This window comes from Bison bison, unplaced genomic scaffold (genome assembly GCF_000754665.1).
Source record: "Bison bison bison isolate TAMUID 2011002044 unplaced genomic scaffold, Bison_UMD1.0 scf7180017864228, whole genome shotgun sequence".
In the NCBI taxonomy this organism is placed as follows: Eukaryota; Metazoa; Chordata; class Mammalia; order Artiodactyla; family Bovidae; genus Bison; species Bison bison.
Window position 1 is genome coordinate 1,421,989 of NW_011494800.1, and position 12,674 is coordinate 1,434,662.

At 35.0% G+C, this 12,674-nt stretch overlaps 1 protein-coding gene across 1 annotated transcript in view; it reads left to right on the forward strand.

The window, feature by feature from the left end:
* BMP2K (BMP2 inducible kinase) overlaps positions 1-12,674 on the forward strand; it is a 120,073-nt gene that overhangs the window by 62,841 nt on the left and 44,558 nt on the right. Inside the window, exons 6-8 of the mRNA XM_010845978.1 lie at positions 460-581; positions 2,791-2,872; positions 6,867-6,999. Of these exons, the coding sequence (XP_010844280.1) occupies positions 460-581; positions 2,791-2,872; positions 6,867-6,999 (337 nt within the window). The remainder of the gene's footprint in view (positions 1-459; positions 582-2,790; positions 2,873-6,866; positions 7,000-12,674) is intronic.

The window sequence follows — 12,674 nt, forward strand, 5'->3', positions numbered from 1 at the left end:
CAGGAAACGCAGATTTGATTCCTGAGTTGGAAAGATCCCCGGGAGAAGGAAATGGCAACCACTCCAGTAGTCTTGCCTGGGAAATCCCATGAACAGTGGAGCCTGGCAGGCTATAGTCCATAGAGTCACAAATCGTCGGACACAACTTAGTGACTCAACGTGTTACAACAAAAAGGGTTACTTGACTCTTGCAAAAGTTATCCTGGGTTGGAAGAAGCACTCCTCTGTTCTTAGTGAGAGAAGCAGTAGATAAAGTAACATGTATTTTTGTTCTGAATCATTTGTCCTTTCTCACAGTTTGAGGTACCTTCTCTCTCTCTATACTTGTGTATGTGTATGTGTAGGGGTGTGTGTGTATGTATATAAAACAAGTCCTTTGGTGTTTATTGTGTCAAAACGTTGTAAAAAGACAATTTTCACTTAGAAAATACTACTAATTATTGATTTTCTTTTCTGAAGGTAGAAAATATTTTGTTGAATGATGGTGGAAACTATGTACTTTGTGACTTTGGCAGTGCCACAAATAAATTTCTTAATCCTCAAAAAGATGGAGTTAATACAGTAGAAGAAGAAATTAAAAAGTAAGTGTTAATTTTGTTTTGTCTCATGAGGATTTTAGGTAACTTGAGTCTGTGACCAGCTTTGCTAGCTTAAACTTTAGGTATTCCATTAATAGATCTCTTTAAGATATTTCTGTGTGATATAATTGATTAGTTTACATCTCATCTAGTTCAATAGGAAATACATTTTACCATGGAAGCAAACTTTCATCTACATTGTAAACAAATTAGTCAAATTTAACAAATTTGTTAAATAAACTGTAGTAATTAGTGGACTCATTAAAGGGAGTTTGAAGTTATTATTGAGTTCAATTAAACATCTTTGTGTTTATTGATACTGAGTGAGGATTTGTGCTTGTTAGGAAAAATATTTAAACTTTGACCTTGTATTTACTATTAAGAAGTTGATATTATTGCATTGAAAACTGTGTGGAAAACTTGTTACTTTCTAATGCTGTTTTGGAGAACTCTTTGGTAGAAATATAAATCATATCTGCCTTATGTTTTCTTAACCTTGTATTTTCCATGGTTGCTAGAGTATTGTAAGGACTTTTCCCTGGCTTTTCTGTTTTCTAGTTTTAGAAAATAGTACTGTTTGTAAATCTTTGATCATCTTAATAAAATGAAGCAGAATGCAGAAAGATCTGTAAGAATAAGATTTTCTAAGTAGCTCCCTTTTTCTAAGTTACTTTTCTTCACTTCCTCACAGATTCTCGCTTGTTTAAGGCTGCCTATGAGCTTTTGTTTGAACTATGACATGTATTTTGAAATAGGCTCAAATAGAGCAGTGTTCTTGCCTGGAGAATCCCAGGGACAGGGGAGCCTGGTGGGCTTCCGTCTGTGGGGTCGCACAGAGTCAGACACGACTGAAGCGACTTAGCAGCAGCAGCAGCAGCAGAGCTGATCTTACTCTGGTCCATTTGTATAAAACTATGGTTTTCTAGACTTGTGTATTTCTACTCAGGAACAGCCTCTGATGGTTATGTTAAGATTTCATAAAAACAAATTCCTTAGTAAACATATAAACATCCTGAAGAACACCAGAACAATGAAGTATTGAATTGGCTTCTTGTGGGTATATGTATATACATATAATTTTAAAAGTTACTGGGTTGTGATATATAATGACTGTTACAGAATTCTGCTCAAGCATCTTTGGCTTGCTGAAAGTTTAATTTTTTGCTGTTCAGATCTGAAGTATAGCTTAAGTTTAGCAGAATTGTACACTAGTGATGAACGTAATAAGCTCATGGGTTCTTGTACTTAGTGGCTCACAGGAATTAATGGTCTAATTGTTTATTCAGTTAACAGGGTGTACAACATATTAGACACTGTTGTTGATGCTACAGTATAGCAGTGAACAAAAAAAAAGGCCTGTCCTTATGTAGTTTATATTCTGGTTTCTTAGATCACTCCTCTGTAGTAGTATCATTCAGAATGTATCACAGTTAGGGTGATTTGAAAAAAAATAAGATGGTAGAATATTGAGTTTTAAGATACTTCATGTAAAATAAAACATAAAAGCACTTAAAGTGAATCTTAAATTATGCCATAATACAGGTATTCCTTGATATTCTAATAATTTCTCCCATGAAATTGAGCAATACTTTGTCCTGTTCATAGTGGATTTGGAGTTTTTATACTTGTAAATATTTATTCACCGTATCTTTTAATTCCAGACTACTTATGCTAACAGTTTTGGAAGTGTACTTAATGTAATTAATAATTAATTATGACAATTAGATTACTTTTAAAAGAATAATTATAAAAACAAACCTCGAGGACATTTACTACCATGTGTAAGGAATTATGTTAGGATTCATAAAAGCAAACTGCTTAATAAACATATAAATTAATTTTTTGAGAGGGTAGAAGTTTTACTTTTAAATTAGTTGACTAAAATATTTTGATAAGGATATTTTTATAGTTAAATTGTATTATTTCATCTAAGAAATTCAAGGAAAACCATGTTTCCAGTACATTGTCTTTATTTAATTTTTTCTATTAAAAATTGTGTTTATTATTAAAGATGCAATTGCACTTGTTGAATAAAAACGTGTATAATGCTTTGTATTGTTTAATCCTTGATGGGCTTTTAATGAGCTTTTAAAATAGTATTATTTCTCTATAATGTTATTGAACCTAAAAGTTTTTGTAGTATTTTATGTAGAAACAATGTAGTATGTCTTTTTTTTTATATCTCCACTCCATTTTACTTATTTACTGCCAGGTATACAACTCTGTCATACAGAGCCCCTGAAATGATCAACCTTTATGGAGGGAAGCCTATCACCACCAAGGCTGATATCTGGGTAAGGCCAAGAAAGGCTGACATTTTCACTAACCAAATTAACAAAATCTGAGTTCAGTTGATTATCTTCCCCCTGTCCTCCACAAGGTTATTTCCTAATAAGTAGAAGAGAGTGGTGGACAGTAAAGCTTACTAATAGCAGAAGAAAAATATTAGCACATACCTTCTTGATCCGGAGATGGAAAACTTAGGTATAAAAAAGCAAGTAAACAGTTTCCACATAATGCAACTTTTTACCACAGTATTTTTTAGAATTTAAATTATATATGATTGTTAAAATTTTTTTGATTTGAGTGCAGTTTTGGAAAAGCTGGCCATAACTCTTAACTGGTTATGCTTATAATTTTCTCAAGTATTTTAGGATCTTTTTAGTGGAAACTAACAGTAAAATTTTTTAAAAAATATAAACATACCGTTGACTAACCTCTGTATATTGAGGTTCTTTAGCATCTATATCTAGATTGAATTATTGAGGTATAACATGTTTCTATGGCTTCCCTGGTGGCTCAGATGGGAAAGAATCTGCCTGCAGTGCAGAAGACCCAGGTTCAATCCCTGGGTCAGGAAGATCCCCTGGAGAAGGAAATGGCAACCCACTCCAGTATTCTTGCTTGGAGAATTCCATGGATGGAGAAGCCTGGGGGTCTACAGTCCAGGGGGTCTCAAAGAATTGGACACGACTGAGTAACTAACAAACACATGTTTCTATAGAGTTGAACTTTATGTTAGAATGTCAATACCTCTTTTGAGGTTATTTCATAAGTAAAATGTGTTTTGTCTGTATTTAATAAACTGGCAGGAAACTATTTTAAATGTGAATTCATTTAAATTTAACAAGCATTCAGCCATATCTGCCACCAGTGGCCATATTAGGAATTGAGGAAAAACATTCAGAAGTATTTCTAGAGTTTACAAGAAAAGTCATTTGGTTTCATTTTAAAGCATAATATTTAGAAAGCAGTCAAGCGTAACGGGTGAAACCAGAGTATCTTCTTGGTGCTCCTCTCCTGGCCAGAATTTTTATAGAGATTGGGAAATATTCTTGCAAGGTAATAAAAAAAGAGTATCTACAATATTTTTCCCTCTGTCTACTAATATATACTTTTTCATCAGTGGTTCTTAAATCTTGTGGTAGTTGAATTTTTAACCATATATGTAATTTAATGAAACCACAGATAGGTTTGATTTAGTTAATTTGTTCCTGCTTACAGATCCCCAGCTTGTATGACTCAGATTCAGTTGGTTCTTCTCAGCATTGACATTTGATTCATTAAATGGCTATAGTAAATGGCTTGTAGTATAATATAGAAAACAAATTCAGTTGAATCTTAATTTATAAAATGAAGGTATTAATGAGAGGAGGTGATTGTGGAAGTCTTTTCCTGGCCTAATTTTGTGACTAGTGTTGAAACCCACATTACCTAAAAGAGTATTTCAACAGTGGAGGAAACAAGACTCATACCTTAACTACTGTTTTGAAATCATCAAGGGTTGGTTTTTAAAAAGTCTTTTAAGAACATGTTTGTTACCCAGTGTCTTAACAAAAAGGAGGGAGTCTTTGTTTGTTTTTCCCCAGGCTTAGAATTTGTGCCAGGATGGCTAAATTGTCAGTGATAGGTGGCTCAGTGGTAAAGAGTACATCTGCTAATGCAGGAGACATGAGTTTGATCCCTGGGTCAGGGAAGCTCCCCTGGAGAAGGAAATGGCAACCCACTCCAGTATTCTTGCCTGGGAAGTCCCATAGACAGAGGAGCCTGGAGGGCTGCAATCCATGGGGTCACAAAAGAGTCGGACATAATTTAGCAACTAAACAGCAATAAGTTTAAAATTTATTCCATTTACAGGTTAGTAGGAGTAGCATTTCTGTAATGGGTAACTGGATATAGCTGTGGGATGATAAATAGATACTCAAAGATAAAAAAGAAGCCAGAAAAATTATCAGAAAACAGAATGTATATTTATATGCTTGACAGAGATAGAGTTTTAATTTCCATGATACCATTTTTATGCTTGTCATAGCTCAGATGACATGCCTACAACATTTTAGGTGTGAATTTGAGACTATTCAGAAAAAAAAAATCAGTTCATAGCAGTTAAGAGCTATATTTTGATCTTATTTCAGAATAGTATTTAGAGAGTTATGATATTGAGGTTAAAGTATTCATTTAGCATGTGTATTTTGGAGAAATTAATTTTTTACTTTGAAATTTCTACTGTAGGTTATTTTTATCCTGAGAACTAGGATGCTGATTTTATTGACCAATAGGAAATTCAGTGAGAGATGCTTCATGTTACCATTTAATGGGGAAAATGGAAGATGGTGATACTCAACCCTCAAAATGAGGTCATTCATTCCCTCCTATTTCCTGAACAGTTCTCATTGTATCAAATGGAAAAAGAGGGAAATGCCTTTGGTGTGAAAAAAATTAGGACACCTCCTTGTGTTCATACTCTGTGGAGTGTTTTAGATGAATGTTTTTGAAGTACACTGGCATTGCTATCTAAAATTGTTACCTGGGAACTCCCACAACATATACTCTTAACAAAAGACACATTACTGAAGGTTTGATTGACAAGATAAAACTGGCTAAAAGGCAGATCTCCTTTGCCTCACTGTCATCTGGGCAGAAGAAAGGTGTAATTTAATGCAGATATTACACCATTAATAGTCATTTTTTTAGTGCTGTTAAGGAAGCCTTATGCTCAATTTGCAGTATAGAAGCTGAGAATATCTTCCTTAGAGAAAAATGCATCATAAATTTTTTAAAGCCACATTGAACTCATTACTTCCATTCAGAATCTTTGTAGTTTTGTTAGTCACATAGTAAATAATCTAGTAATGTTTTTGAGCTAATATATTGAAATTTCTAGAGTCTTTAAACTTTTTTCATTAAAGGACTATTGTAATATTGAAAATAATGTTTTATAAATTAATACTGTTGAACTCAGAAAGGTAATTCTGTATTTTGTCATCTTTGTAGCAGTTATAACTAGTGTATTTGTTAACTGGCTTGCCAGGGTGCTGTGTGAAGAAAAAGCCAACAAAGGAAAGCTGATGTGCTAGTGTTTAGATAGGCTAGATTTCAGTTATGGCTAATGTAACTGTATAGTAACTACTGGATAATTTTATATAATCAATTAAGAGTTAGAATTGTCCCTTACACTCATAACGCTTTGTAGGCGACACTTCTTGTGACAGCATAATGATCTCTTGAGAGAAAATCACATTTTATTACCACATCTCAGATTTGAGCTGTTGGCAGTTTAGCTAAAAATTTCCTGTGCTACTTTTCCAGACACAATTTGTGTCCTTAGGGTGTTTTATATTCGTTGTCAGAAAGTAGATTTATTGGCACTGTGATGACTATGAATCTGTACAAGCAAAGCAGACAGAGCCCTTTCTTTCTGAATTTTATATAGATTACTCAGGTATAAATATGACTAGTATAATGTCAAATGGAAATTGTAGGATTATGTTTAGAAGTTGAGAACTAATTTTTATAGTGTAAAATAATGACATGTGCTCAGTGAATAATCAGTGTTGATGGGTGTCTGATAAATTTAACTGTGCTGGCTAACTCCTGTTTGAAACCTGGAATTTTAAAATGTGTTTTGTAGTGAATTTTTAAAATATTCTACTACAAGGAGCTTTGTGCTTGGTTTGTTGGTTGTTACATGTTAGCTGTGTACTAAATATATATTTTCTTTGTGAAAGAAATAAAAATGTAATTTTTCTCCCAAAGGGAAGCAGTCACTTCTAATTTTAGTTCTGTCATTCATGATCTAGTGTTCTATGAGAGCATGAATTCAGCCATCTAGCCATACGCATTAATTTAAATTGTAATTTGTGAAAAGATTGAGCCAATATAGGAACATTAAGCTTTTGTTTTTTTAATAAGATATTTAGTTTTTCATTTGTGGCTTTTTTTTGTTTGTTTGCTCTTGTGATTAAGTTGGTACTTGAGTTCTGATGATATTCCTACTTTGTTTTCCAGGCCCTGGGATGTTTACTGTATAAACTTTGTTTCTTCACTCTTCCTTTTGGTGAGAGCCAGGTTGCCATCTGTGACGGCAGCTTTACCATCCCAGACAACTCTCGTTACTCCCATAACATACATTGCTTAATAAGTAAGTACTTGGACAATTTATGAAAAGAATTGTAAGGTACTATATGTAGGGCCTGATATTTCCGTTCCTTTACTTAAAACTAGTCTTTTAATTTCATGTTATTATAATTTTGTAAAACTACTATAGTGAAGAAATACATTGAAGAGGATGTTCAGGGACTTCCCTGGTGGTCCAGTGGTTGAGACTCTGCCTCCAATGCAGAGGGTGCTGGTTTGACCTCTGGTTGGGGAGCTAGGATTCCACATACCTCAGGGCCATGAAACCAAAACATAAAAACATAAAACAGAAGCAATATTGTAACAGATTCAATAAAGACTTTAAAATTTATCTACATCAAAAAAAACTTCAAGAAAAGATGCTTATAAGACTTTTATAGGAATGAAAGTAGCCTAATTACTGATTAGTATATGGATGTTTTTAAGCTCTAGATAAGCTTTTATAGAACATAGAGATTATGTAATTAAGGAAACTGGAATTTGTGGAAAAACTTAACAGCATAACGTTTCATTATTCAGTCTTTGTACTTTTGAAGTCAAAATAACCTGATCTGTTTCTTCTTTAGATCAAACTATTTCCAATTTAAAATTGTAGTTTATTTGCCACTTTTTTTTTTACTGTTTATTCCTTGTTGATTATAAAACAAGAAAGCAACCTAAAGTGTAATAATCAGAAGGCATAATCTTGTGGACCTTTCATTCCAAAAGAATGCCTCAGTTTTTCTTATAGTCTCTTTTAAGAGTTTTTTCTTCCTTTTTGACAGATACTGTAACTTAATTTCTTGACTATGCACATTGTATAATTTCTGCAAAAGATAATTTGTTATACATTTGGTGATTGACTAACTTTTGTAGTTTATGAGGCTCATTTAACTCAAAAAGAAAAAAAAAAAACAAAAACAGAGCAAACACTCCAAAAGAAAAGCAATCAAAATGGAGCATAAAAGGATATATGTTGCTTCACTTGGCAAACTTATTTAAAGCATAATCTTCTTATTTGCTCATACATGTTGGAAATTAGAGGATTAAGTCAACTGAACACAAAAATTACACTGCGTCAACTGAACACAAAAATTACACTGCTTCACATAGAGTGTTTTTCCTAGGTGAGGGGAACCAGAGTAATGGCGTAGGGGAGGTGGTGTTATAACTTACAGGGAAAAGGAAATAACCCTAAGCTTGGCTCCTTCACTGCCAGCCTGAACTTTCAGCTCTAATTGGAGAATATTAAACATGAGCGCTTGCACCTGGGGTTTCCTTCACAGAGAGGTCTACCTCTCAGCTTTTGTGTGACTCTCTGCTAATGGATGGCCTCCTGAAGAGCATCCTTGCTGGCTCAGAACTGCACTTTTATCTTGATTGGTGGAGAACCTCCTAGTCTTGTTTTGATATGTTTTTCTGTCCTTCTGACAGCTTTCAGCCAAATAAGCTACCTGCCTGGGCAGTCCAAGTTACCTTTTCAGATACCAATTGATGTTTTTGTCAGTGTTCTGGTGATTGAGCTGTATAGGTTTTCAGTGGTTTGTCCCAGCTCTCTTTTCCCCATTAGCCTTGTTATTTTTAGCTTGCCATTTTGCAGAATGTTTTTTTAAAGAACAAGTATACCTTTTGAGTATATATGAATAAACATCAGACCCATCAGCTGCTTTGTCTTAACCAGTTGCTTTCTTCCTTCATTGCAAAATTTAGGGCATTAGAAGCATGAAAAAACTCTGATTAATTGGAATGCTCAAAAAATAGATTGAGAAATTTCCTTTGGCTGTTGAGTGTTCTAGCCAGTTGAAATTTAACCTTTCTTTGAAGCCCTTGTTATAAATCACCTTATCAGTGGCATGGTTTTGTTGTTAAGTATAATGTTTTTATCACAATTGGACTGAGGATTTTATTGAGAATCTTGCAGTGTCTGCTGATTGCCAAAGGTGGGAGATGGGCAAAAGAGATGAAGGTGGTCAAAAGGTATAAACTTAGAGTTATAAAGTAAGTCCTGAGGATGTAATATACAGCATGTGACTATAGTTAAAAATACTGTACTGTGTACTGTATATTTCAAGGTTGCTAAGACAGTAGATCTTAAAGAGTTCTCATCCCAAGGGAAAACAATGTTTAATTCTGTGAGGTGATAGATATTTACTATATCTACTGTAGTGACCCATTTCATAATACATATATACATAAAATCATTATGTTACTCACATAATGAACTTCTCTGTCTGACCTGGGCTTTCCTGGTAGCTCAGTTGGTAAAGAATCTGCCTGCAATGCAGGAGACCCTGGTTCGATTCCTGGGTCAGGAAAATCCTCTGGATAAGGGATAGGCTACCCACTTCCCTGGTGGTTCAGTTGGTAGAGAATCCGCCTACAATGCGGGAGACCTGGGTTCAGTCCCTGGGTTGGGAAGATTCCCCTGGAGGAGGGCATGGCAACCCACTCCAGTATTCTTGCCTGGAGAATCCCATGGACAGAGCAGCCTGGCGGGCTACTGTCCATGGGGTTGCGAAGAGTAGACACGACTGAGTGACTAAGCACAGCACAGTGCTGTCTGACATATTTTACTTAGCATATTATGCTACCCTCATGTTTATTCATGTTGCAAATGGCAAGATTTCTTTCTCTCTTTTTTAATGACTGAATAATATTCCATTGGTACACACACACACACACACACACACACACAGACACTTCACATTTTCTATTTGCATTCATCCATTGATGGACACAAGTTGCTTTCTTGCCTTGGCTATTGTAAACAATGCTGCAGTGAACTTAGGGGTGCACATATTTTTTTGAGTTTTTGTTTCTTTCAGATACATACTCAGAAGTAGGATTGATGAATTATATGGTAGTTCTTTTTTCAACTTTTGGACATACCTCCATACTGTTTTCCATAGTGGCTGTACCAATTTACATTCCCACCAACATTGCACAAGGGTTTCCTTGTTTCCGCATTCTACCAACACCTGTTGGGCTTCCCAAGTGGCTTAGTGATAAAGAATCTTTCTGTCAATGCAAGAAGACACAGGAGATGCAAGTTCTATCCCTGGGTCAGGAAGATCCCTTGGAGGAGAAAATGCCAGCCGATGCCAGTATTCTTGCCTGGGAAATCCCATGGACAGAGGAGCATGGCAGGCAACAATCTGTGGTGTCACAGAGAGTCAGACATGACTGAGCAACTAACACACACATACATGTATACTTTTAAAAGTTGATTTTATATCTGCAATAGAAGCAAAGTTAATGGGAGTGGTCTTGTGGTGACTCACATGATCATTTTAAGTTGGGTAAACAGGGGTGTATTCTAGCTTCTTTGTCTTTTCTAAAAAACTTAGTAACTTGATTCACTTTTAGATCAATTAGACGTGTGTATTCATTAATCAGCAGTCCCCAACCTTTTTGTTACCAGGGACAGCTTCCCTAGTGGCTCAGACAGTAAAGAATCCGCCTGCCAAACAGGTGACCTGGGTTCAATCCCTGGGTCAGGAAGATCCCCTGGAGAAGGAAGTGGCAACCTACTCCAGTATTTTTGCCTGGACAATCCCATGGACAGAAGAGCCTGGCAGGCTATAGTCCATGGGATTGCAAAAGAGTTGGACACAACTTGGCGAATAAACAGCAACAACAACAACAGACAAACTAAACAGCCTCCAGAAAATGTATTCCCACATGAAAACATGAGCTAGGGGAGTTAGAGGTCCTTTTGTTTGCTTGTAAGATGATGTCAATCCACCGACAGCCTGGTTACTTGATCATTAGGAGATATGCTATGCTTAACTTGAGAGAGAGAGTTACCTGTACAGATATTGGTTAGAAAACATAAAAGCTCAAATTTATTTATTTCTCTTCAATGCTTCTCATCTACTGTAAAAGAAAAGAAATATATATATAGGATTGCCTAAAGGATTGCCATTCCTCTCTAGATACTCAACAAACCTTTCCCAAGATTATGCCGTGCCAGGGAAGTGTATTTTCATACCCTCACTGTTCTCTACTCCTGTAGAATTTCTTCTCCTGAACTGCATTTTGTTGTTGTGTCACTGGTCTGCACGAAGGCAGGTGTAAGACCTGACTGTATGTCACTCATTGTAGCTTCGTAGGGACATTGTTCACTCAGTGTGAACCATCTTTAGAAAGAATCAAAGGAGAATTTACGCTTTGCTTTCAGTATTAGACGTGGTGCTTTTTCTTAGCACCTGGTTTGTTTTTAAGAATATTGCAATTCATATAATGGATCATGTTGCCCTATCTGTGTTGACAGCTAGAGAGCTAAGTTTTGCCAGTTTTGGCCCCGCATTGTAGGACCAAACATATGTAATTTCTTTACTGACAACATTATCCCTCTTTTTTTTTTTTTCCCTTTCAGCCATTACTTTTTCATTAGTCTTAATTTTCTCATATACTAAAAAAGAATTACGGTTTTGTATGCCACTTCAAGTCCTCTATAGGAAAATAATTACAATTAGCTAGTATTGAAATAAGATTTTAAAGGCCAAATAAACTGAATTATTAGGATAGAAAGTTATAAGTTTATGAATTTTATAAGTTTCTTGTGATTTGTTTCATTTTTACAAATTACATGGATAAGCATTTATAAAAGTTTGTATAAATGTATTCCCATATCATGTACTGTTGTTGCTTCTTAAACAATGTCTGTTGCTATCAAGATAAAATATGATTTTGGCCGATAAAATAAACCTTGTAGATTTTTCAGATCTTTTCTGGAATGAGGTTGAATATCAACTAATAAATATTAGAATTAAATGTTTTGAGTTATTTCATTCTAACAGATGATAAAATAATAAAATATCAATTTTATAAGTGGTATATGTTAGCCTTTTTAAGTGTATAAAACCAAGTGACATGCAGAATATAATAAAACTGAATTCAGAATCTCCCAAATAAATTGTTTGTGCTTAGTGTCACTTGCCATACAACCGTGTTTTTAACCAAGTTAACTTATCATGCTGTCGGAGATGTATTACACATTATTTGTTCAAATGTTACTTATGATTGAAAGGATTTAATTTTGATTTGTAATATTACTTATGATTGAAAGGAGGATATAATTTTGATTTGTAATATTAAGGTAGTTATTTATATACTTTTATCTCTGAACACAATTTTGTTAGCAAATTTCAGAATATTGTCTAATTAATGCTGTAAATTTTACATTGCAAATAGGTTTACAAATGATTAGAACACGATAAGAATTTAATCAATGAAGGAGAGTTAGAACATGAAGAATACCATAACAAAATATGGTTTTTTCATGTATAGGATGGAGTATAAATGTCTGCTTTCTTGTAAAATTGTAATTTAGCAAGTAGTTCAAGAAATGTAGTGGCCATTTTGGTTAGAAAAAATGTCAGGCCTTTCAAGCAGTGCTGTAGGATTGGTGTGAAAACGGTTCATGATAGAACCGTCAAACTATGCTTGTATTTCTAAACATGTTGTGGATCAGATCAGATCAGATCAGTTGCTCAGTCATGTCCGACTCTTTGCGACCCCATGAATCGCAGCGCGCCAGGCCTCCCAGTCCCTCACCAACTCCCGGAGTTCACTTAGACTCAAGTCCATCGAGTCAGTGATGCCATCCAGCCATCTCATCCTCTGGCGTCCCCTTCTCCTGCCCCCAATCCCTCCCAGCATCAGAGTCTTTTCCAGTGAGTCAACTCTTCACATGAG